General features: G+C 52.0%; 2 protein-coding genes across 2 annotated transcripts; both read right to left on the bottom strand.

Annotated features, from left to right (window-relative positions):
• Window positions 1–8,761: 8,761 nt before the first annotated feature.
• LOC308535994 (claudin-34-like) lies at window positions 8,762–9,406 on the bottom strand (the record flags this gene model as incomplete). The annotated part of the gene is made up of 1 exon (XM_081115007.1): window positions 8,762–9,406. One exon carries the CDS (start codon window positions 9,404–9,406, stop codon window positions 8,762–8,764), a length of 645 nt encoding a protein of 214 aa, XP_080971133.1.
• An 8,489-nt stretch (window positions 9,407–17,895) lies between these two features.
• On the bottom strand, window positions 17,896–18,540 carry LOC308536207 (claudin-34-like; the record flags this gene model as incomplete). Its single annotated transcript, XM_081115290.1, has 1 exon — window positions 17,896–18,540. The coding sequence occupies one exon, from the start codon at window positions 18,538–18,540 to the stop codon at window positions 17,896–17,898; it is 645 nt and encodes a 214-aa protein (XP_080971416.1).
• Window positions 18,541–25,759: the final 7,219 nt, after the last annotated feature.

Below are 25,759 nucleotides of genomic sequence, written 5' to 3'. Positions count from 1 at the left end.
AGCCAGGGGCTGGGGAGCAGAGGGGATGTAGTGGTCAATGGCACAGAGTTTCCGTTTGGGGAGGTGAAAATGTTCTGGAGATGATGGTGGTGACGGTAGCACAACATTGTGAAGGTCACTAGTGACACTGCACTGTACGCTTAAAAAAAGTGACCGTTCCGTCTGATCAAATCATTGGTTGATACCTGTCCCCTGGGATCTGCCCTGTAGGACACTTCACAACAGGCCTTCCCTCCCGCTTAGACCGCATCCCACTGGTAAGACCACATCCCACTGGTAAGACCACATCCCACTGGTAAGGCCACATCCCACTGGTAAGGCCACATCGCACTGGTAAGACCACATCCCACTGGTAAGGCCACATCCCACTGGTAAGTCCACATCCCACTTGTAAGACCACATCCCACTGGTAAGGCCACATCCCACTGGTAAGACCACATCCCACTGGAAAGGCCACATCCCACTGGTAAGGCCACATCGCACTGGTAAGACCATTATCTTTCTCGTCTGGGCCTTCCCAGGACATGGACCCTTTAAAGCCTAGAGTCCTTTAACCCTCTGACTGCCTGTCGCTAGGGATGGTGCCATTTGGGGCTCAGCCCATGTGGTCTCCAGGTGACCCAACACATTCAAGATCCCTCACCCCTTTTGGCCTTGTGTGTTCCTCATTGGGCAATCCTGACAGTGACATGATAATTGTTGAGTTATTCCCACTTTACCCCCATGAAATAAAACCAACAGGCTGGGCCCCACTGACCAGGGATGTGTCTCCGAGGGAGTGAGTGTCTAGGAACGGCGACTAACAGGTCAGGCAGCGCTGCCGACACACACGGGGCTCCTCTGGGAGTCCTCTGGCTCCTCTGGGCGTCCTCTGGCCGGCTCCTGGCTATGCGGGACCAGCCACACGGGCCTCAGCCACACGAGGGCCTGGCACACGACTCCAAGCCCTCTCCTCAGCCTCCAGTCCACGGCCACATTCCACCCCCGTTGTCCTGGCCAGCAGGGTTCTGTTGCCGGGTGCGGAACACATGGCAGCATCCAATCCCCACTGACCACCAGGCTTTCTCTGTTCCTCATCAGGCACCCTCCCTACCCGCTTCCTGGGCGGGAGGCGCTCACTGCGGACCATGGAGTCCTCAAGGTCTGCTTGACAGCGGCCGGGTGTCCTAACCACTCCCTCTCCCGTCCCCCGGAAATGGTCTCTCCCACAGCTCCCGGATGAAATGACCGTGCAAACAGCAATGACACCGGCCGGCGTGCCTCAATGCATAGAGCGTCGGCCTGCGGACCGAAGGGTCCTGGGTTCGATTCCAGTCAAGGGCACACACCTTGGTTGTAGGCTCCTCCCAGCCCAGGCCCTGGTCGGGGCTCTTGCAGGAGGCAACCAGTAGATGTGTTTCTCTCACATCAATGTTTCTCTCTGTCTTTCCCTCTCTCTTCAGCTCTCTCTAAAAAATCAATGGAAAAATACCTCGGGTGAGAATTCAAACAAACAAACAAACAAACAAACAGCAATGACAACACATCCGAGCCGGCGTCAGCAGCAGTGGCCCCGCACGGGCGAGGTTGCTATCAGAGCCCAGTGATAGCCAGCAGGATAGGGAGGCCCCTGGAGCTGCAGGCAATGGCCTTCCCGCTGCACCTCCGGTGACGGTGAAGCATAGGACTGTCTCCTTTGGAAAGCTGCTGTTTGAAACTGCTGTTTGAACTACTCTGTTATTCTTAGACAGTCTCTTATTCTGTAGGTCAACTCTGTTATTTTTAGATAGTCCCTTATTCTGTAAAGTAACTGTTCTAGTTTGAATAATAGAAAAAGATAAAACACTGAGGTGTCTGACCTTGCAAGCTAGCCATCTGACGTAACAGGCTAATACTGACATTGATAGGAATTCCCATATTCTTATGCCAAGTGTTAGTTCATTATGTATTCAAGGTCACAAACTTGTAACCTCATAACAATACCCTACAGAGAGCTCTCTGTGAAATCTGCAGACAAAGAGCTCAAAAAGGTATAAACAGAGAGAACTTCCTCCTTGTGTTTGCTCAGAGATTTGGGAAACATAGCCCTCTGGGTCTGCGCGAATAAAGACTCCTAATTAACTGGCTCATTCAGGTGTCTCCTATCTATAGCGCTGATTTACAATACAACCAGGATATTGTGAGCGAGATGGAGTAGAAGGTGGAGGTCACTACTGACTGGAAGAAGCTGGCCGGCTAAGGGGGAGATGTCAGATGGGGCTGCTGTGAGGAATGAAGCTGCCAAAAGGCCAATGGGGGAGGGGGGTCTGCCGGCCCACACTTAGGACCAAATTCCATGTGGGAGTCAAGTTCCGCAGGAACCTCTCCTTAGTTCCCGTGAGAAGGAACTTATTCCAGCAAGTGGGCATGTGTGCAAGGATGCGCACAGGAACACACCGCATGGACTTCATACCTGAGGTACCACGGGACAAGTGAAATCATCCTATCACCCCACGTAGAGAACACAGTCAGTAAACCATTGTGTCCTTACAGTGGACTATTACCCAGAAATTCAACCTTAAGCTGAAGAATAATTGGTGGGGGAGGGAAGTTCCCAATGTTAAGTAAAAAGCAGGTTTCAAAAAAATGTGGCTCAGTGGTTGAGTGTGTAACTAGGAACCAGGAGGTCACGGTTTGATTCCCGGTCCGGACACATGCCCGGGTTGTGGGCTCCATTCCCTGTGTGGGGCATGAGGAGACAGCCGATCCATCATTCTGTGTCATCAGTGATGTTTCTCTCTCTCCCTCTCCCTTTCTCTATGAAAAGAATCCTAATAAAAGAGTAATATGCAAATTCACCATCACTCCAACACAAAGATGGTGACGCCCAGAGGCACAAGATGGTGGCGCCAAGTCCTCTCAGCACCGCTGGAGTCCTTACGTCCCGGGAGCGGCCGCTGAGAGCCAGGCCTGCTTGGATGTTACCGCGGCTACCCAGGAGCGGCCAAGCGGCACTGCAGACAGCAGAGACCCACACGGACTGGGCCTAAGCTGTCAGTAGGACATACCCTGAGGGCCCCACCCATTGGAGAGGGTGCAGGTCAGGCTGAGAAACCCACCCCTGCGCCCCCAACCCCACCCCCTGCACAAATTTCGTGCACCGGGCCTCTAGTAAAAATATATTTTAAAAAAACACTTGAAGTCTTTCTACAATAGAAATGTCTTTTTTGAGGTCTTAGACCAGATAGTCACTGTCATTCATCAGAGTCTTAAGTAGAAAGCCTGGAGGAAGGGCCACCATGATGGGGAGAAAGTGTGCCCTGATGGGAGCCAGGGCCAGGCCAAGAGGCGACCTCCCTGAACAGTCCTCGGCCCAGGACAGTGGGGGAAGCTGACCTGGGCCCTGTAGGGAGCCTCGGTTCTGTTCCACTTGCAGAGCTCCCCTCCCCTCCCCCTCTCCTCTACCTCCCCTCCCTCTCTCCTCTACCTCCCCTCCCCCTCTCCTCTACCTCCCCTCCCCCTCTCCTCTACCTTAAATGTGGCCGGCACCTGACTCTGCCTCCAGTTGCACATTTCCTGTCTCCATGGGACACATGACCCGGGAATGGCGGTGGGCAGAGAGGAGAAGGAAGGGCCCACGGGGGGGATGGCAAACAGGGAGAACGAGGAAGAGAAAGGGCAAAGCCACTCCTGAGCAGGAAACACAGCTGCCGGGCAGGACTGGCGCTGTGACCACCTCTGCTGGTGTCTCAGAGGGCACGCTGTGACCCAGGCGCTGCCTCTGCTTGGCCTCCCTCTGCCAGTGCTGTCATCAGGGACTCCTCCCTGCCTGGTGTTCCCAGCAAAGGCCTGGCAGGGTCCCACGCTGGCCCCGAGCCAAAGGCCACAGGGCAGCCTCTGGCTCCTGGGCACCTTGCAGGATTCCCAGGGAGGAGAAGGTGGAGAGAAATGCCACCGCCCTCAGGCAACCTCTCAGTGCTGTACACTCGGGAAATGAGCAGGACACGTTCTCTTGCCTTAGTCCTGTGAAAAAGAATAAAGTGAGTCCCTTAAACAGTCATTGCCAAAGAGCCATAGACAGGGGCTTGGAACTCCTTTCCCCGCTGTCCCAGAGCAGACCCCGCTGGTGGCCGCCTCACCTTCTGCGTCTGAACCTCATGACCTGTCCGCTTGCTCTCTGCAGACACTGAAGGCCAAGAGGGGTCAAGAGACTGCTTTCCTCAGCCCCAGCGGTTCTGTCATTCCCCCGCGTGACCAGCAGGAGGCAGGTACGCCGCCCTTCGCAGGGTATCGGGTTCCAGTATCGGGGTCCTCATCAGAAGCATGTCTCCCAAGAGCTTCTCTTTTCAAATAACCAGAGGGTTGACTCACTTAAATAACACACATCCTCTTTCAAACCGGGCTCAGTGGATAGAGCGTCGCCCCCCGGAGTGAAGGGTCCCGGGGTTGATTCTGATCAAGAGCATGTACCCTGGTTGCAGGCTCGATCCCCAGTAGGGAGCGTGCAGGAGGCAACTGATCAGTGTTTCTCTCTCATAGATGTTTCTAATTCTCTATCCTTCTCCCTTCCTCTTTGTAAAATCAATGAAAATATATTTTTGTAAAAAATGAGACCGACTACAGGTGTTTCCCTAGCAGCCATTTCCCAGCCATCCCAGACCTGCATGGAGAATGGGTAAGACTCGGCCCAAGGCCAGCCCTGAACGTCCCAGGGGAGGCAGAGGCCCCTTTCAAACCCCTGGGAAGGGAGCCAGGGTCTCTAACTCATTGCAGAGGCTGTGACTTCCTCCCAGTTCTAAGGACGGTGTGCACATCATGGCAGGCAGCGAAGGGACATTTCCTACAGAAGGCTTCCACCACTGTCCACTCGCTCCCTCAGAGAGTAGAGGGAAGACTCATGGCCCACAGATCGGATTCAAAGCCCAGGGGCAAAGGTTCCATTGAACATTCTCGGGTCCACAGGCAATGTCTTTGGAACACAGATTTATATTGCTGATAGACTTATGCCCCAGGGAGGGTTGTTTTTTCAAGCACTGTGTGCTCAGAGACTTAAATATTCTTTGAGAAGAAGCCTATTTCAGCCTAGCTGGTGTGGCTCAGTGGTTGAGCGTGGACCTAGGAACCATGCGGTTACGGTTTGACTCCTGACTGGGGGCTTGATCCCAGTGAGGATGCGTAAGAGGAAGCCAATCGATGATTGTCTCTCATCATCGATATTTCTATCTCTCCCTCTCCCTTCTACTCTGAAATCAATGAAAAAAAAATATTTTTAAAAGAGAATTCCTCCCTCTTAAAAAAATAAGACTAAAGAGGCAGAGTGAACATCTTATGCAATGAGAATCTACACTAATAAAAGAGAAAAATGGTAATTGGCGTACGGCGATACCGTTTTCATTGGCTAATCAGGGCTATATGCAAATTAACTGCCAACTAAGATTGGCAGTTAACTGCCAACAAGATGGCGGCTAATTTGCATATGTAGGCACAATGCAGGGAGGCGAAAGGGAAAGCAGGAAGAAGCCCCCTGCCACTGACAGTGATCGGAAACCCAGGGGGGAGCTAAGAGCTGGGGGGCAGGGCGAAGGCGGCCCTGGGGCCGCCTTTGCCCTGCCCCCCAGCCATGATCGGAGAATCAGGCACCTTTGCCGCCCTGGCCAGTGATAGCAGGAAGTAGGGGTGGAGCCAGCGATGGGAGCTGGGCACGGTCGAAGCTGGCAGTCCCAGGAGCTAGGGGTCCCTTGCCTGGGCCTAAAGCGAAGCCCACGATCGCAGCGCCCCCCGCTGCCACTGCAGGTCCCCGCTGCCTGGGCTGGACGCCTAGGCCAGAGGTGTTAGGCCTGGGCAGGGGCGGAGCCTGCAACCGCGGGGAGCTGGGGGTCCCCTGCCCAGGCCTGACACCTCTGCCGGAGGCCTCGGGCCTGGTCAAGGGGCCAATCCGGTGATTGGTGATCGGAGGGTGATGAGGGTCAACTCCTCTGGCCGAGGCATCAGGCCTGGGTGGGGGGCGGAGCCGGGGATTGGGGGGATATGATGGTCCCCTTGCCCAGGCCTGAAGCCTGGGTCAGAGGCGTCAGACTTAGGCGGGGGGTGGAGCAGGCGATCAGAGGGAGATGGGGGTCCCCTGCCCAGGCATGATTCCTGGGCCAGAGGACTCAGGCCTGGGCCGGGGGCCAGAGCCAGTGATCGGGGGGAGATGGGGGTCCCCTGTCCAAGCCTGACACCTCTGGCGGAGGCATCAGGCCTGGGCAAGGGGCCAATCAGGCAATCGGAGGGTGATAGGGGTCAACGTCTGAGGGCTCCCAGTATGTGAGAGGGGGCAGGCTGGGCTGAGGGACACTACCCCCCCCACCCACCCAGTGCACGAATTTCGTGCACCGGGCCCCTAGTAAAGAAATAAAAGTGTAGAATCACTGACAAGCTACAAGGAAGTGACTGAAGGAGATTATCCTTCCCCAAAAAGAGATTGAAAAAACCAAGATGGCGGCTTAGGTAAACACCGGAGTTAGCTGCCTCGAACAACCACTTCACAAATACAACTAAAAGACGGAACGGACATCGCCCAGAACCACAGGAAGACTGGCTGAGGGGAAATTCTTCAACTAGAAGGAAAGAGAACAGCATACGCGACTCAGAGGAGGCGCAGTGTGGAAAATACAAAGGTGCGGAGGTGCGCGCGGAGCGGGCTGGTAGCTGAGGGTGCAGTTGTCATTTTCAATCGGGAGGGAGGCTCAGGCCCTGAGCTCCAGTTCTGGGCGACTCTCTAGGGACCCAGACTCAAACGGGAGAAGCGGGACTGTCTGGCATCAGTCGGAACGTGAGGGCAGCTTTCTCTCCGAGGTTTGCAGCGGTTGCTGGGACTCTGAGAGGCAGAGCCTCTGGGGACGGGACTGAGAGCAGCCATAACTGCTCCCTCCACCCGCCCTGTTGATCCCTTGCGACCCGCCCCGCCCAAGCCCTGCGCAGAGCCATTTGACAAATAGCCTCAGCCAAAGGCTAGATTAGCACCTCCCTAGAGGACAGAAGTTTTCCCACTGCAGACACAGCTGATTCTCACAGCCAGCTGGCCTGGAGGTCAAATCCCCCTAGTATTAACTACAACAATCAAGGCTTAACTACAGCAAGACTGCGCACAAAGACCACTAGGGGTGCACCAAGAAAGCATAAAAAATGCGGAGACAAAGAAACAGGACAAAACTGTCAATGGAGGATATTGAGTTCAGAACCACACTTTTGTCTCTCAAGAACTGTCTAGAAGCCGCCGATAAAGTTATTGAGATCCTCAAGAAACCTAATGAGACCCTCGATGTTGTAATAAAGAACCAACTAGAAATTAAGCATACACGGACTGAAATAACGAATATTATACAGACTCCCAACAGCAGACCAGAGGAGCGCAAGAATCAAGGCAAAGATTTGAAATGCGAAGAAGCAAAAAACACCCAACCAGAAAAGCAAAATGAAAAAAGAATCCGAAAATACGAGGATAGTGTAAGGAGCCTCTGGGACAGCTTCAAGCATACCAACATCAGAATTATGGGGGTGCCAGAGGATGAGAGAGACCAAGATATTGAAAACCTAATGAAGAAATAATGACAGAAAACTTCCTCTACCTGGTGAAAGAAATGGACTTACAAGTCCAGGAAGTGCAGAGAACCCCAAACAAAAGGAATCCAAAGAGGACCACACCAAGACACATCATAATTAAAAAGCCAAGAGCAAAAGACAAAGAGAGAATCTTAAAAGCAGCAGGAGAAGGAAACTCAGTTACCTACAAGGGAATACCCATACGACAGTCAGCTGATTTCTCAACAGAGACTTTGCAGGCCGGAAGGGAGTGGCAAGAAATATTCAAAGTGATGAATACCAAGAACCTACAACCAAGATTACTTTATCCAGCAAAGCTATCATTCAGAATTGAAGGTCAAATAAAGAGCTTCACAGATAGGGAAAAGCTAAAGGAGTTCATCACCACCACACCAGTATTATATGAAGTGCTGAAGGGTATCCTTTAAGAAGAGGAAGAAGAAGAAAAAGGTAAAGATACTAATTATGAACAACAAAAATGCATCTATCAACAAGTGAATCTAAGAATCAAGTGAATAAATAATCTGAACAGAAAAAAAAGTGTAGAATTACTTTTGAAGCATTTAAAAATTCTGGTATTTGATGTTCATAAGAAATAGTTAACTTTAAAGGTATACTATGGTTAGGGCGGAAATGTCCTTTTCTTTAGAGAATAATTTTGAAGTGCATAGGGATGAAGGAACGTGAAGTCTGGGGTTTGCGTTAAAGATCTTGGGAAAAAGAAAAATAGATGAAAAGAAGAGAAGGAAGGAGAGAGAAAGCGAATATGGGCACTTCGTGGTAACTGTTGAGTCTGATAGTGGAAGGGGGATTCCTTCCGCTGTTCTGCTCTTGCACATGTGGGGACTTGCATGTGGTGGAGAGGTGTTAGGGCCACGCCGTGGAAGGTCAGGCCGGCTGTCTTTAGTGGGCGTTTGAGAGGGAGCTGGGAGAGTCCCAGCAACTCTCATTTCCACACAGTAGGTGTCTAGCATTGATTATTTACCCAATACTAATTAAAATCCAGATTCAGTAAGACAGGTAGACAGTGGGGTTTTTTGGAATTTTTTTTAATGAAAGTTCCTTAACCAATCAATGAGCCCAATTTGGACATAGAAGCCAATGGCCACTTTCTGCCCAGAGTGACCTTTGCCTTGGAACTATTTCATAGAGCATCCTGATAACACTGCACCCCCATAAGCGGATCACATGGATTCCCAAAGCTGTGCCACCGGGAATCTCACACTTGCGAGACCTCGGGGTACACACGGATGATGGGGGGCAGCTGGAAGGAGATGGTCAGCATCCCACTCAACAGCATGAGGAAGGCAGCCAGAACCGCCATAAGCACGGCACTGCCCATCTCCTGCCGGTCCGGCCTGAAGGGGATGTGGAAGGATGGCGGGAAGCGTATGCCCTCTTCATTCATCACGGAGTGGTGGTTCCAGATCACAGCAGTGAGGATAAATGCACCCGCTATGATGCTCAGGACTCCGGAAGCGCAGAACAGATTGCAGGAGGTGTTCTTCTGCAGGTGTCCCGCGTACACTCTCAGCAGGCCCGTGACCGTGAGCGCCTTCCCCAGGAGCCCGAGGAGGCTGGCGGCCAGCAGCAGGTTCTGAGCGACGCGGATGTCGAGCGGCAGGTCGGTGTCACTGTAGCGGTAGCGGTGACACTCTATTTTTCTGCTGTGGAGGTTGGCGGACTGGTAAGCGCAGACCTTCCACATCCCAATGCAGGCCAGCCCCTGGGACGGGGCGGAGCTGCTCTCCATGTGCCACACCCGCCACTCAGGCAGGCCCATGCAAATCATGGAGAACATCCATCCCAGAATGTTGAAGGCGAAACTCGCTGCCTGGCAATTGGGGCTGACAAAAAAGGCCATGGCTGTTTCCAGGGGATCTGCAAACCAATAGAGGGCGTCATGGGGTGGGACCCACGGCCTGAACGGCCCCCCGGGGGTGAGCGGCGCTATATTGGAGAGGGAGATGCCATATTCCAGAATGGAGACACTTGGGACCCCCATGCTCGGCTGGCGAAGGGTCCTAGGGCAACATTTACTGAAAGCCGTCACATATTCAGACTTTCACCCTGGCAGGGTTCGCTAAGTGGTTAGAGCGTCTTCCCAATAGGCCAAGGTTGCGGCCTCAATCCCTGCTCAGGGCACAAGCAAGAATCAACCAATGAATGCATCAGTCAGTGGAACAGCAAATCAATGTTTCGCTCTCGCCCTCTCTCTCTGTCTCTAAAGTCAATCAAAAAATGTACAGACCTTCTAACAGGCAGTTCCACTTCTGGACATTTGTGAAAGACACAATTAAGATGGGCTACAGCCCAGCTGGTGTGGTTGAGCATCGACCTATGAACCAGGAGGTCAGGGTTTCCATTTCCAGTCAGGGCACACGCTCCGGTGTGGGCTTGATCCCCAGTGTGGGGTGTGCAGGAGGCAGCAGATCCATGATTCTCTCTCATCATTGAGGTTTCTATTTCTCTCTCCCTTTCTCTCTGAAATTAATAAAAATATTTTTTTTTCATGCTCCCAAGATTCAGCAATGCCAGCTCTGGATTAATACCCCGACCAAGGGTAAAGGAGGGATGCTAGCAGATACTTGCGCCCCCATGTTCATAGCAGCGTTCTTCACCACAGCCAGGAGGGGGAAGCACCCCAATGTTCATCATGGGTGAGTGCACAGTCAGCATGTAGGCCGCCCATACCGTGGGATATCATCCAGCCTTGAGAACATTCTACCGAGTGAAACGAGCCAGCAACACAAAGACAGACCTGCATCATTTCACCTCTATGTGGCCCCGAGAGCAGCCACACTCAGCGACAGAAAGCCACTGTGGGAGCCAGGGGCTGGGGAGCAGAGGGGATGTAGTGGTCAATGGCACAGAGTTTCCGTTTGGGGAGGTGAAAAAGTTCTGGAGATGATGGTGGTGATGGTAGCACAACATTGTGAAGGTCCCTAGTGACACTGCACTGTACGCTTAAAAAAGGTGACCGTTCAGTCTGATCAAATCATTGGTTGATACCTGTCCCCTGGGATCTGCCCTGTAGGACACTTCACAACAGGCCTTCCCTCCTGCTTAGACCGCATCCCACTGGTAAGACCACATCCCACTGGTAAGACCACATCCCACTGGTAAGGCCACATCCCACTGGTAAGGCCACATCGCACTGGTAAGACCACATCCCACTGGTAAGGCCACATCCCACTGGTAAGACCACATCCCACTTGTAAGACCACATCCCACTGGTAAGGCCACATCCCACTGGTAAGACCACATCCCACTGGTAAGGCCACATCCCACTGGTAAGGCCACATCGCACTGGTAAGACCATTATCTTTCTCGTCTGGGCCTTCCCAGGACATGGACCCTTTAAAGCCTAGAGTCCTTTAACCCTCTGACTGCCTGTTGCTAGGGATGGTGCCATTTGGGGCTCAGCCCATGTGGTCTCCAGGTGACCCAACACATTCAAGATCCCTCACCCCTTTTGGCCTTGTGTGTTCCTCATTGGGCAATCCTGACAGTGACATGATAATTGTTGAGTTATTCCCACTTTACCCCCATTAAATAAAACCAACAGGCTGGGCCCCACTGACCAGGGATGTGTCTCCGAGGGAGTGAGTGTCTAGGAACGGCGACTAACAGGTCAGGCAGCGCTGCCGACACACACGGGGCTCCTCTGGGCGTCCTCTGGCTCCTCTGGGCGTCCTCTGGCCGGCTCCTGGCTATGCGGGACCAGCCACACAGGCCTCAGCCACACGAGGGCCTGGCACACGACTCCAAGCCCTCTCCTCAGCCTCCAGTCCACGGCCACATTCCACCCCTTTTGTCCTGGCCAGCAGGGTTCTGTTGCCGGGTGCGGAACACATGGCAGCATCCAATCCCCACTGACCACCAGGCTTTCTCTGTTCCTCATCAGGCACCCTCCCTACCCGCTTCCTGGGCGGGAGGCGCTCACTGCGGACCATGGAGTCCTCAAGGTCTGCTTGACAGCGGCCGGGTGTCCTAACCACTCCCTCTCCCGTCCCCCGGAAATGGTCTCTCCCACACCTCCCGGATGAAATGACCGTGCAAACAGCAATGACACCGGCCGGCGTGCCTCAATGCATAGAGCGTCGGCCTGCGGACCGAAGGGTCCTGGGTTCGATTCCAGTCAAGGGCACGTACCTTGGTTGTAGGCTCCTCCCATCCCGGGCCCTGGTCGGGGCTCTTGCAGGAGGCAACCAGTTGATGTGTTTCTCTCACATCAATGTTTCTCTCTGTCTCTCCCTCTCTCTTCCGCTCTCTCTAAAATCAATGGAAAAATACCTCGGGTGAGAATTCAAACAAACAAACAAACAAACAGCAATGACAACACATCCGAGCCGGCGTCAGCAGCAGTGGCCCCGCACGGGCGAGGTTGCTATCAGAGCCCAGTGATAGCCAGCAGGATAGGGAGGCCCCTTGAGCTGCAGGCAATGGCCTTCCCGCTGCACCTCCGGTGACGGTGAAGCATAGGACTGTCTCCTTTGGAAAGCTGCTGTTTGAAACTGCTGTTTGAACTACTCTGTTATTCTTAGACAGTCTCTTATTCTGTAGGTCAACTCTGTTATTTTTAGATAGTCCCTTATTCTGTAAAGTAACTGTTCTAGTTTGAATAATAGAAAAAGATAAAACACTGAGGTGTCTGACCTTGCAAGCTAGCCATCTGACGTAACAGGCTAATACTGACATTGATAGGAATTCCCATATTCTTATGCCAAGTGTTAGTTCATTATGTATTCAAGGTCACAAACTTGTAACCTCATAACAATACCCTACAGAGAGCTCTCTGTGAAATCTGCAGACAAAGAGCTCAAAAAGGTATAAACAGAGCGAACTTCCTCCTTGTGTTTGCTCAGAGATTTGGGAAACACAGCCCTCTGGGTCTGCGCGAATAAAGACTCCTAATTAACTGGCTCATTCAGGTGTCTCCTATCTATAGCGCTGATTTACAATACAACCAGGATATTGTGAGCGAGATGGAGTAGAAGGTGGAGGTCACTACTGACTGGAAGAAGCTGGCCGGCTAAGGGGGAGATGTCAGATGGGGCTGCTGTGAGGAATGAAGCTGCCAAAAGGCACATGGGAATCGGGGGGTGGGGGGTCTGCCGGCCCACACTTAGGACCAAATTTCATGTGGGAGTCAAGTTCCGCAGGAACCTCTCCTTAGTTCCCGTGAGAAGGAACTTATTCCAGCAAGTGGGCATGTGTGCAAGGATGCGCACAGGAACACACCGCATGGACTTCATACCTGAGGTACCACGGGACAAGTGAAATCATCCTATCACCCCACGTAGAGAACACAGTCAGTAAACCATTGTGTCCTTACAGTGGACTATTACCCAGAAATTCAACCTTAAGCTGAAGAATAATTGGTGGGGGAGGGAAGTTCCCAATGTTAAGTAAAAAGCAGGTTTCAAAAAAATGTGGCTCAGTGGTTGAGTGTGTAACTAGGAACCAGGAGGTCACGGTTTGATTCCCGGTCCGGACACATGCCCGGGTTGTGGGCTCCATTCCCTGTGTGGGGCATGAGGAGACAGCCGATCCATCATTCTGTGTCATCAGTGATGTTTCTCTCTCTCCCTCTCCCTTTCTCTATGAAAAGAATCCTAATAAAAGAGTAATATGCAAATTCACCATCACTCCAACACAAAGATGGTGATGCCCAGAGCCACAAGATGGTGGCGCCAAGTCCTCTCAGCACCGCTGGAGTCCTTACGTCCCGGGGGTGGCCGCTGAGAGCCAGGCCTGCTTGTATGTTACCAAGGTAACCCAGGAGCGACCAAGCGGCACTGCAGACAGCAGAGACCCACACAGACTGGGCCTAAGCTTTCAGTAGGACATACCCTGAGGGCCCCACCCATTGGAGAGGGTGCAGGTCAGGCTGAGAAACCCACCCCTGCGTCCCCACCCCCACCGCCTGCACGAATTTCGTGCACCGGGCCTCTAGTAAACATATATTTTAAAAAAACACTTGAAGTCTTTCTACAATAGAAATGTCTTTTTTGAGGTCTTAGACCAGATAGTCACTGTCATTCATCAGAGTCTTAAGTAGAAAGCCTGGAGGAAGGGCCACCATGATGGGGAGAAAGTGTGCCCTGATGGGAGCCAGGGCCAGGCCAAGAGGCGACCTCCCTGAACAGTCCTCGTCCCAGGACAGTGGGGGAAGCTGACCTGGTTCCTGTCGGGAGGCTCTGTTCTGTTCCACTTGCAGAGCTCCCCTCCCCTCCCCTCTCCTCTACCTCCCCTCCCCTCTCCTCTACCTCCCCTCCCCTCTCCTCTACCTCCCCTCCCCCTCTCCTCTACCTTCCCTCCCCTCTCCTCTACCGCCCTCCCCCTCTCCTCTACCTCCCCTCCCCTCTCCTCTACCTCCCCTCCCCCTCTCCTCTACCTTCCCTCCCCTCTCCTCTACCTCCCCTCCCCCTCTCCTCTACCTCTCCTCCGATCTCCTCTACCTCCCCTTCCCTCCACTCTCCTCTACCTCCCCTCCCCTCTCCTCTACCTCCCCTTCCCTCTCCTCTACCTCCCCTCCCCTCTCCTCTACCTCCCCTCCCCTCTCCTCTACCTTCCCTCCCCTCTCCTCTACCGCCCTCCCCCTCTCCTCTACCTCCCCTCCCCTCTCCTCTACCTCCCCTCCCCCTCTCCTCTACCTCTCCTCCGATCTCCTCTACCTCCCCTTCCCCTCTCCTCTACCTCCCCTCCACCTCTCCTCTACCTCCCCTACCCTCTCCTCTACCTCCCCTCCCCCTCTCCTCTACCTCCCCTACCCTCTCCTCTACCTCCCCTCCCCTCTCCTCTACCTCCCCTCCCCCTCTCCTCTACCTGAAATGTGGCCGGCACCCGACTCTGCCTCCAGTTGCACATTTCCTGTCTCCATGGGACACATGACCCGGGAATGGCGGTGGGCAGGGAGGAGAAGGAAGGGCCCACGGGGGGGATGGCAAACAGGGAGAACGAGGAAGAGAAAGGCCAAAGCCACTCCTGAGCAGGAAACGCAGCTCGCGGGGCGGGACTGGCGCTGTGACCACCTCTGCTGGTGTCTCAGAGGGCACGCTGTGACCCAGGCACTGCCTCTGCTCGGCCTCCCTCCGCCAGTGCTGTCATCAGGGACTCCTCCCTGCCTGGTGTCCCCAGCAAAGGGTCTGGCACGGTCCCACGCTGGCCCCGAGCCAAAGGCCACAGGGCAGCCTCTGGCTCCTGGGCACCTTGCAGGATTCCCAGGGAGGAGAAGGAGGAGAGAAATGCCACAGCCCTCAGGCGCCCTCTCAGTGCTGCACCCTCGGGAAATGAGCAGGACACGTTCTCTTGCCTTAGTCCTGTGAAAAATAATAAAGTGCGTCCCTTAAACAGTCATTGTTTTTCATTTCTTTTTCAAGCACTGTGTGCTCAGAGACTTAAATATTCTTTGAGAAGAAGCTTATTTCAGCCTAGCTGGCGTGGCTCAGTGGTTGAGCGTGGACCTAGGAACAAGTCGGTTAGGGTTTGATTCCTGACTGTGTCTCATCATCGATATTTCTATCTCTCCCTCTCCCTTCTACTCTGAAATCAATGAAAAAAATATATTTTTTAAAAGAGAATTCCTCTCTCTTAAAAAAATAATTGAGACTTAAGAGGCAGAGTGAACACCTTATGCAATGAGAATAATAAATAAAAGTGTAGAATTACTTTTGAAGCATTTAAAAATTCTGGCATTTGATGGAGAGAACCAAGATGGCGGCATAGGTTAACGCCGGAGATTGCTGCCTTGCACAACCAAATCAAAACACACCTAAAAGACAGAACGGACGTCATCCAGAACCACAGGAAGGCTGGCTGAGTGGAAATTCTACAACTAGGAGGAAAGAGAATATCATACCCAGACTCAGAGGAGGCGCAGTGCTGAAGTGAAATACTCAGGTACCTAGTGCGCACGGAGCAGGCTGGCGGCGGAGGGCGCGGTTGGTGCTTTCAATCGGGAGGGAGTCACAGATTCTGAGCTTCAGACCCGGGCGAGTCTCTAGGGACCCAGACTCAAAGGGGAGAAGCGGGACTGTCTGGCTTCAGTCGGAACTCGAAGGCAGCTTTCTCTCCGAGGTTTGCAGCGGTTGCTGGGACTCTGTGAGGCAGAGCCCCTAGGGACGGACTGAGAGCCGCCATAACTGCTCTCTCCGGCCCACCCTGTTGATCCAGAGCCCGATCGACCCACCCGCCCCGCCCAAGCCCTGCACAGAGCCATTTGCCAGATAGCCTCAGGCAAAGGCTAGATTAGCACCTCCTTAGAGGACAGAAGTTTTCCCACTGCAGACACAGCTGATTCTCACAGCCAGCTGGCCTGGAGGTCAAATCCCCCTAGTATTAACTACAACAATCAAGGCTTAACTACAGGAGGACTGCACACAAAGACCACTAGGGGCTGCACCAAGAAAGCACACAAAAATGCGGAGACAAAGAAACAGGACAAAACTGTCAATGGAGGATATTCAGTTCAGAACCACACTTTTAAGGTCTCTCAAGAACTGTCTAGAAGCCGCTGATAAACTTAATGAGATCCTCAACAAATCTAATGAGACCCTCCATGTTATGACAAAGAACCAACTAGAAATTAAACATACACGGACTGAAATAACAAATATTATACAGACTCCCAACAGCAGACCAGAGGACCGCAAGAATCAAGGCAAAGTTTTGAAATGCGAAGAAGCTAAAAACACCCAACCGGAAAAGCAAAATGAAAAAAGAAACTGAAAATACGAATATAGTGTAAGGAGCCTCTGGGACAGCTTCAAGCGTACCAACATCAGAATTATAGGGGTGCCAGAAGACGAGAGAGAGAGCAAGATATTGAAAACCTATTTGAAGAAATAATGACAGAAAACTTCCCCTACCTGGTGAAAGAAATAGACTTACAAGTCCAGGAAGCATGGAGAACCCCAAACACAAGGAATCCAAAGAGGACCACACCAAGACACATCATAATTAAAATGCCAAAAAAATAAAATAAAATAAAATAAAATAAAATGCCAAGAGCAAAAGACAAAGAGAGACTCTTAAGAGCAGCAAGAGAAAAAAACCGAGTTACCTACAAGGGAATACCCATACGACTGTCAGCTGATTTCTCAACAGAAACTTTGCAGGCCAGAAGGGAATGGCAAGAAATATTCAAAGTGATGAATACCAAGAACCTACAACCAAGATTACTTTATCTAGCAAAGCTATCATTCAGAACTGAAGGTCAGGAAAAGAGCTTCACAGATAAGGAAAAGCTAAAGGAGTTCATCACCACCAAACCAGTATTATATGAAATGCTGAAAGGTATCCTTTAAGAAGAGGAAGAAGAAGAAAAAGGTAAAGATACAAATCATGAACAACAAACATGCATCTATCAACAAGTGAATCTAAGAATCAAGTGAATAAATACTCTGGTGATCATAATAGAATCAGGGACATAGAAAGGGAATGGACTGACTATTCTTGGGGGGGAAAGGGGTGTGGGAGATGCGGGAAGAGACTGGACAAAAATCGTGCACCTATGGTTGAGGACAGTGGGTGGGGAGTGAGGGCGGATGGTGGGGCAGGAACTGGGAGGAGGGGAGTTATGGGGGAAAAAAAGAGGAACAAATGTAATAATCTGAACAATAAAGATTTAATTAAGAAAAAATAAATAAATAAATAAATAAATAATTGACAGGGAAAAAAATAAAAAAATTAAAATAAAAATTCTGGCATTTGATGTTCATAAGAAATAGTTAACTTTAAAGGTAGACTATGGTTAGGGCGGAAATGTCCTTTTCTTTAGAGAATAATTTTGAAGTGCATAGGGATGAAGGAACGTGAAGTCTGGGGTTTGTGTTAAAGATCTTCGGAAAAAGAAAAATAGATGAAAAGAAGAGAAGGAAGGAGAGAGAAAGCGAATATGGACACTTCGCGGTAACTGTTGAGTCGGGTAGTGGAAGGGGGATTCCTTCCGCTGTTCTGCTCTTGCACATGTGGGGACTTGAATGTGGCGGAGAGATGTTAGGGCCATGCCGTGGAAGGTCAGGCCGGTTGTTTTTAGTGGGCGTTTGAGAGGGAGCTGGGAGAGTCCCAGCAACTCTCATTTCCACACAGTAGGTGTCTAGCATTGATTATTTACCCAATACAAATTAAAATCCAGATTCAGTAAGACAGGTAGACAGTGGGGTTTTTTGGAATTTTTTTAATGAAAGTTCCTTAACCAATCAATGAGCCCAATTTGGACATAGAAGCCAATGGCCACTTTCTGCCCAGAATGACCTTTGCCTTGGAACTATTTCATAGAGCATCCTGATAACACTGCACCCCCATAAGCGGATCACATGGATTCCCAAAGCTGTGCCACCGGGAATTTCACACTTGTGAGACTTTGGGGCACACACGGATGTTGGGGGGCAGCTGGAAGGAGATGGTCAGCATCCCACTCAACAGCATGAGGAAGGCAGCCAGAACCGCCATAGGCACGGCACTGCCCATCTCCTGCCGGTCCGGCCTGAAGGGGATGTGGAAGGAGGGCGGGAAGTGTATGCCCTCTTCATTCATCACGGAGTGGTGGTTCCAGATCACAGCAGTGAGGATAAATGCACCCGCTATGATGCTCAGGACTCCGGAAGCGCAGAACAGATTGCAGGAGGTGTTCTTCTGCAGGTGTCCCGCGTACACTCTCAGCAGGCCCGTGACCGTGAGCGCCTTCCCCAGGAGCCCGAGGAGGCTGGCGGCCAGCAGCAGGTTCTGAGCGACGCGGATGTCGAGCGGCAGGTCGGTGTCACTGTAGCGGTAGCGGTGACACTCTATTTTTCTGCTGTGGAGGTTGGCGGACTGGTAAGCGCAGACCTTCCACATCCCAATGCAGGCCAGCCCCTGGGACGGGGCGGAGCTGCTCTCCATGTGCCACACCCGCCACTCAGGCAGGCCCATGCAAATCATGGAGAACATCCATCCCAGAATGTTGAAGGCGAAACTCGCTGCCTGGCAATTGGGGCTGACAAAAAAGGCCATGGCTGTTTCCAGGGGATCTGCAAACCAATAGAGGGCGTCATGGGGTGGGACCCACGGCCTGAACGGCCCCCCGGGGGTGAGCGGCGCTATGTTGGAGAGGGAGATGCCATATGCCAGAATGGAGACACTTGACCCCCATACTCGGCTGGCAAAGGGTCCTTGGGCAACATTTACTGAAAGCCTTCTAATATTCAGACTTTCACCCTTGCAGGGTTGCTAAGTGGTTAGACTCTCATCTGTATTTAAAGGGCCAGTGGTTCTCAACCTTCTGGCCCATTAAATACAGTTCCTCATGTTGTGACCCAACTATAAAATTATTGTCGTTGCTACTTCCTAACTTTCATGTTGCTACTGTTATGAATCGTAATGAAAATATCTGATATGCAGGATGGTCTTAGGCGACCCCTGTGAAAGGGTCATCCGACCGCCAAAGGGGTCGCGACCCACAGGTTGAGAACCGCTGGGTTAGAGAGTCTTCCCAATAGGCCAAGGTTGCGGCCTCAATCCCTGCTCAGGGCACATACAAGAATCAACCAATGAATGCATCGGTCAGTGGAACAGCAAATCGATGTTTCTCTCTCGCCCTCTCTCTCTGTCTCTAAAGTCAATCAAAATATGTACAGACTTTCTAACAGGCAGTTCCACTTCTGGACATTTGTTGAAAGACACAATTAAGATTGGCTACAGCCCAGCCAGAGTGGTTGAGGGTCAACCTATGAATCAGGTCAGGGTTCGATTCCTAGTCAGGGCACATGCCCGGGTTGTGGGGTTGATCCCCAGTGTGGGGTGTGCAGGTGGCAGCAGATCCATGATTCTCTCTCATCATTGAGGTTTCTATCTCTCCCTCCCCCTTCCTCTCTGAAATCAATGAAAATATATATTTTTGCCTGCTCCCAAGAGTCAGCAATGCCACTTCTGGATTTATACCCGAAAGAAGGGAAAGCAGGGGCGCAAGCAGATAGTTGCACCCCCATGTTCATAGCAGCGTTCTTCACCACAGCCAGGAGGTGGAAACACCCCAACGTTCATCATGGGTGAGTGCACAGTCAGCATGTGGGCCGCCCATACCGTGGGATATCATCCAGCCTTGAGGACATTCTACCGAGTGAAACGAGCCAGCAACACAAAGACAAACCTGCATCATTTCACCTCTATGTGGCCCCTAGAGCAGCCACACAGCGACAGAAAGCCACTGTGGGAGCCAGGGGCTGGGGAGCAGAGGGGATGTAGTGGTCAATGGCACAGTTTCCGTTTGGGGAGGCGAAAAAGTTCTGGAGATGATGGTGGTGACGGTAGCACAACATTGTGAAGGTCCCTACTGACACCGCACTGTACGCTTAAAAAAGGTGACTGTTCAGTCTGATCAAATCATTGGTTGATACCTGTCCCCTGGGATCTGCCCTGTAGGACACTTCACAACAGGCCTTCCCTGCCGCTTAGACCACATCCCACTTGTAAGACCACATCCCACTGGTAAGACCATTATCTTTCTCGTCTGGGCCTTCCCAGGACATGGACCCTTTAAAGCCTAGAGTCCTTTAACCCTCTGACTGCCTGTCACTAGGGATGGTGCCATTTGGAGCTCAGCCCATGTGGTCTCCAGGTGACCCAATACATTCAAGATCCCTCACCCCTTTTGGCCTTGTGTGTTCCTCATTGGGCAATCCTGACAGTGACATGATAATTGTTGAGTTATTCCCACTTTACCCCCATTAAATAAAACCGACAGGCTGGGCCCCACTGACCAGGGATGTGTCTCCGAGGGAGTGAGTGTCTAGGAACGGTGACTAACAGGTCAGGCAGCGCTGCCGACACACACGGGGCTCCTCTGGGAGTCCTCTGGCTCCTCTGGGCGTCCTCTGGCCGGCTCCTGGCTATGCGGGACCAGCCACACGGGCCTCAGCCACACGAGGGCCTGGCACACGACTCCAAGCCCTCTCCTCAGCCTCCAGTCCACGGCCACATTCCACCCCCGTTGTCCTGGCCAGCAGGGTTCTGTTGCCGGGTGCGGAACACATGGCAGCATCCAATCCCCACTGACCACCAGGCTTTCTCTGTTCCTCATCAGGCACCCTCCCTACCCGCTTCCTGGGCGGGAGCCGCTCACTGCGGACCATGGAGTCCTCAAGGTCTGCTTGACAGCGGCCGGGTGTCCTAACCACTCCCTCTCCCGTCCCCCGGAAATGGTCTCTCCCACAGCTCCCGGATGAAATGACCGTGCAAACAGCAATGACACCGGCCGGCGTGCCTCAATGCATAGAGCGTCGGCCTGCGGACCGAAGGGTCCTGGGTTCGATTCCAGTCAAGGGCACACACCTTGGTTGTAGGCTCCTCCCAGCCCGGGCCCTGGTCGGGGCTCTTGCAGGAGGCAACCAGTAGATGTGTTTCTCTCACATCAATGTTTCTCTCTGTCTTTCCCTCTCTCTTCAGCTCTCTCTAAAAAATCAATGGAAAAATACCTCGAGTGAGAATTCAAACAAACAAACAAACAAACAGCAATGACAACACATCCGAGCCGGCGTCAGCAGCAGTGGCCCCGCACGGGCGAGGTTGCTATCAAGCCCAGTGATAGCCAGCAGGATAGGGAGGCCCCTGGAGCTGCAGGCAATGGCCTTCCCGCTGCACCTCCGGTGACGGTGAAGCATAGGACTGTCTCCTTTGGAAAGCTGCTGTTTGAAACTGCTGTTTGAACTACTCTGTTATTCTTAGACAGTCTCTTATTCTGTAGGTCAACTCTGTTATTTTTAGATAGTCCCTTATTCTGTAAAGTAACTGTTCTAGTTTGAATAATAGAAAAAGATAAAACACTGAGGTGTCTGACCTTGCAAGCTAGCCATCTGACGTAACAGGCTAATAGTAATATTGATAGGAATTCCCATATTCTTATGCCAAGTGTTAGTTCATTATGTATTCAAGGTCACAAACTTGTAACCTCATAACAATAACCTACAGAGAGCTCTCTGTGAAATCTGCAGACAAAGAGCTCAAAAAGGTATAAACAGAGCGAACTTCCTCCTTGTGTTTGCTCAGAGATTTGGGAAACACAGCCCTCTGGGTCTGCGCGAATAAAGACTCCTAATTAACTGGCTCATTCAGGTGTCTCCTATCTATAGCGCTGATTTACAATACAACCAGGATATTGTGAGCGAGATGGAGTAGAAGGTGGAGGTCACTACTGACTGGAAGAAGCTGGCCGGCTAAGGGGGAGATGTCAGATGGGGCTGCTGTGAGGAATGAAGCTGCCAAAAGGCCAATGGGGGTGGGGGCTTCTGCCGGCCCACACTTAGGACCAAATTTCATGTGGGAGTCAAGTTCCGCAGGAACCTCTGCTTAGTTCCTGTGAGAAGGAACTTATTCCAGCAAGTGGGCCTGTGTGCAAGGATGCGCACAGGAACACACCGCATGGACTTCATTCCTGAGGTACCACGGGACAAGTGAAATCATCCTATCACCCCACGTAGAGAACACAGTCAGTAAACCATTGTGTCCTTACAGTGGACTATTACCCAGAAAGCCAACCTTAAGCTGAAGAATAATTGGTGGGGGAGGGAAGTTCCCAACGTTAAGTAAAAAGCAGGTTTCAAAAAAATGTGGCTCAGTGGTTGAGTGTGTAACTAGGAACCAGGAGGTCACGGTTTGATTCCCGGTCTGGACACATGCCCGGGTTGTGGGCTCCATTCCCAGTGTGGGGCATGCAGGAGGCAGCCGATCCATCATTCTGTGTCATCAGTGATGTTTCTCTCTCTCCCTCTCCCTTTCTCTCTGAAAAGAATCCTAATAAAAGAGTAATATGCAAATTCACCATCACTCCAACACAAAGATGGTGACGCCCAGAGCCACAAGATGGCGGCGCCCAGTCCTCTCAGCACCGCTGGAGTCCTTATGTCCCGGGAGCAGCCGCTGAGAGCCTGGCATGCTTGGATGTTACTGCGGCTACACAGGATCGGCCAAGCGGCACTGCAGACAGCAGAGACCCACACGGACTGGGCCTAAGCTGTCAGTAGGACATACCCTGAGGGCCCCACGCATTGGAGAGGGTGCAGGCCACGCTGAGAAACCCACCCCTGTGCCCCCACCCCCACCCCCTGCACAAATTTTGTGCACTGGGCCTCTAGTAAAAATATATTTTAAAAAAACACTTGAAGTCTTTCTACAATAGAAATGTCTTTTTTGAGGTCTTAGACAAGATAGTCACTGTAATTCATCAGAGTCTTAAGTAGAAAGCCTGGAGGAAGGGCCACCATGATGGGGAGAAAGTGTGCCCTGATGGGAGTCAGGGCCAGGCCAAGGGGCGACCTCCCTGAACAGTCCTCGGCCCAGGACAGTGGGGGAAGCTGACCTGGGTCCTGTTGGGAGCTTCTGTTCTGTTCCACTTGCAGAGCTCCCCTCCCCTCCCCCTCTCCTCTACCTCCCCTCCCGCTCACCTCTACCTCCCCTCCCCTCTCCTCTACCTCCCCTCCCCTCTCCTCTACCTTAAATGTGGCCGGCACCCGACTCTGCCTCCAGTTGCACATTTCCTGTCTCCATGGGACACATGACCCGGGAATGGCGGTGGGCAGGGAGGAGGAGGAAGGGCCCACGGGGGGATGGCAAACAGGGAGAACGAGGAAGAGAAAGGGCAAAGCCACTCCTGAGCAGGAAACACAGCTCGCAGGGCGGGACTGGCGCTGTGACCACCTCTGCTGGTGTCTCAGAGTGCACGCTGTGACCCAGGCGCTGCCTCTGCTCGGCCTCCCTCCGCCAGTGCTGTCATCAGGGACTCCTCCCTGCCTGGTGTCCCCAGCAAAGGGCCTGGCACGGTCCCATGCTGGCACCGAGCCAAAGGCCACAGGGCAGCCTCTGGCTCCTGGGCACCTTGCAGGATTCCCAGGGAGGAGAAGGAGGAGAGAAATGCCACCGCCCTCAGGCGCCCTCTCAGTGCTGCACCCTCGGGAAATGAGCAGGACACGTTCTCTTGCCTTATTCCTGTGAAAAATAATACAGTGCGTCCCTTAAACAGTCATTGCCAAAGAGCCATAGACAGGGGCTTGGAACCCCTTTCCCCACTGAACCAGAGCAGACCCCGCTGGTGGCCGCCTCACCTTCTGCGTCTGAACCTCATGACCTGTCCACTTGCTCTCTGCAGACACTGAAGGCCAAGAGGGGTCAAGAGACCCCTTTCCTCAGCCCCAGCGGTTCTGTCATTCCCCCGCGTGACCAGCAAGAGGCAGGCAAGCCGCCCTCCGGAGGGTATCGGGTTCCAATATTGGGGTCCTCATCAGAACTATGTATCCCAAGAACTTCTCTTTTCAAATAACCAGAGGGTTGACTCACTTAAATAACACACATCCTCTTTCAAACCGGGCTCAGTGGATAGAGCGTTGCTCCCTGGAGTGAAAGGTCCCGGGTTAGGTTCTGGTCAAGGGCATGAACCTTGGTTTCATGCTGGATCCCCAGTAGGGAGCGTGCAGGAGGCACCTGATCAGTGCTTCTCTCTCATAGATGTTTCTAACTCTCTATCCCTCTCCCTTCCTCTCTGTAAAATCAATGAAAATATATTTTTGTAAAAAATGAGACCGACCATAGGTGTTTCCCTAGCAGCCATTTCCCAGCCACCCCAGACCTGCATGGAGAATGGGTAAGACTCGGCCCAAGGCCAGCCCTGATCGTCCCAGGGGAGGCAGAGGCACCTTTCAAACCCCTGGGAAGGGAGCCAGGGTCTCTAACTCATTGCAGAGGCTGTGACTTCCTCCCAGTTCTAAGGACGGTGTGCACATCATGACAGGCAGCGAAGGGACATTTCCTACAGAAGGCTTCCACCACTGTACACTCGCTCCGTCAGAGGGAAGAGGGAAGACTCATGGCCCACAGATTGGATTCAAAGTCCAGGGGCAATTTTCCATTGAACATTCTCGGGTCCACAGGCAATGTCTTTAGAACACAGATTTAAATAGCTGATAGACTCATGCCCCAGGGGAGGGTTTTTTTTTCAAGCACTGTGTGCTCAGAGACTTAAATATTCTTTGAGAAGAAGCTTATTTCAGCCTAGCTGGCGTGGCTCAGTGGTTGAGCGTGGACCCTAGGAACAAGGCGGTTAGGGTTTGATTCCTGACTGTCTCTCATCATCGATATTTATATCTCTCCCTCTCCCTTCTACTCTGAAATCAATGAAAAAAATATTTTTTTAAAAGAGAATTCCTCCCTCTTAAAAAAATAATTGAGACTTAAGAGGCAGAGCGAACACCTTATGCAATGAGAATAATAAATAAAAGTGTAGAATTACTTTTGAAGCATTTAAAAATTCCGGCATTTGATGGAGAGAACCAAGATGGCGGCATAGGTTAACGCCGGAGATTGCTGCCTTTAACAACCAAATCAAAGCACACCTAAAAGACGAAACGGACGTCATCCAGAACCACAGGAAGGCTGGCTGAGTGGAAATTCTACAACTAGGAGGAAAGAGAATATCATACCCAGACTCAGAGGAGGCGCAGTGTTGAAGTGAAATACTCAGGTACCTAGTGCGCACCGAGCGGGCTGGCGAGGGGGGTGCGGTTGGTGCTTTCAATCGGGAGGGAGTCTCAGATTCTGAGCTCCAGATCCGGGCGAGTCTCTAGGGACCCAGACTCAAAGGGGAGAAGCGGGACTGTCTGGCTTCAGTCGGAACTCGAAGGCAGCTTTCTCTCCGAGGTTTGCAGCGGTTGCTGGGACTCTGAGAGGCAGAGCCTCTGGGGACGGGACTGAGAGCAGCCATAACTGCTCCCTCCACCCGCCCTGTTGATCCCTTGCGACCCGCCCCGCCCAAGCCCTGCGCAGAGCCATTTGCCAAATAGCCTCAGCCAAAGGCTAGATTAGCACCTCCCTAGAGGACAGAAGTTTTCCCACTGCAGACACAGCTGATTCTCACAGCCAGCTGGCCTGGAGGTCAAATCCCCCTAGTATTAACTACAACAATCAAGGCTTAACTACAACAAGACTGCGCACAAAGACCACTAGGGGCTGCACCAAGAAAGCACACAAAAATGCGGAGACAAAGAAACAGGACAAAACTGTCAATGGAGGATATTCAGTTCAGAACCACACTTTTAAGGTCTCTCAAGAACTGTCTAGAAGCCGCTGATAAACTTAATGAGATCCGCAACAAATCGAATGAAACCCTCGATGTTATGATAAAGAACCAACTAGAAATTAAGCATACACGGACTGAAATAATGAATATTATACAGACTCCCAACAGCAG

This window comes from Myotis nattereri, assembly GCF_964212035.1.
Source record: "Myotis nattereri genome assembly, chromosome: X".
NCBI classification, from domain to species: Eukaryota; Metazoa; Chordata; class Mammalia; order Chiroptera; family Vespertilionidae; genus Myotis; species Myotis nattereri.
Note: the sequence above shows the minus strand (reverse complement) of the source record. Positions and strands in the feature narration are given on the sequence as shown.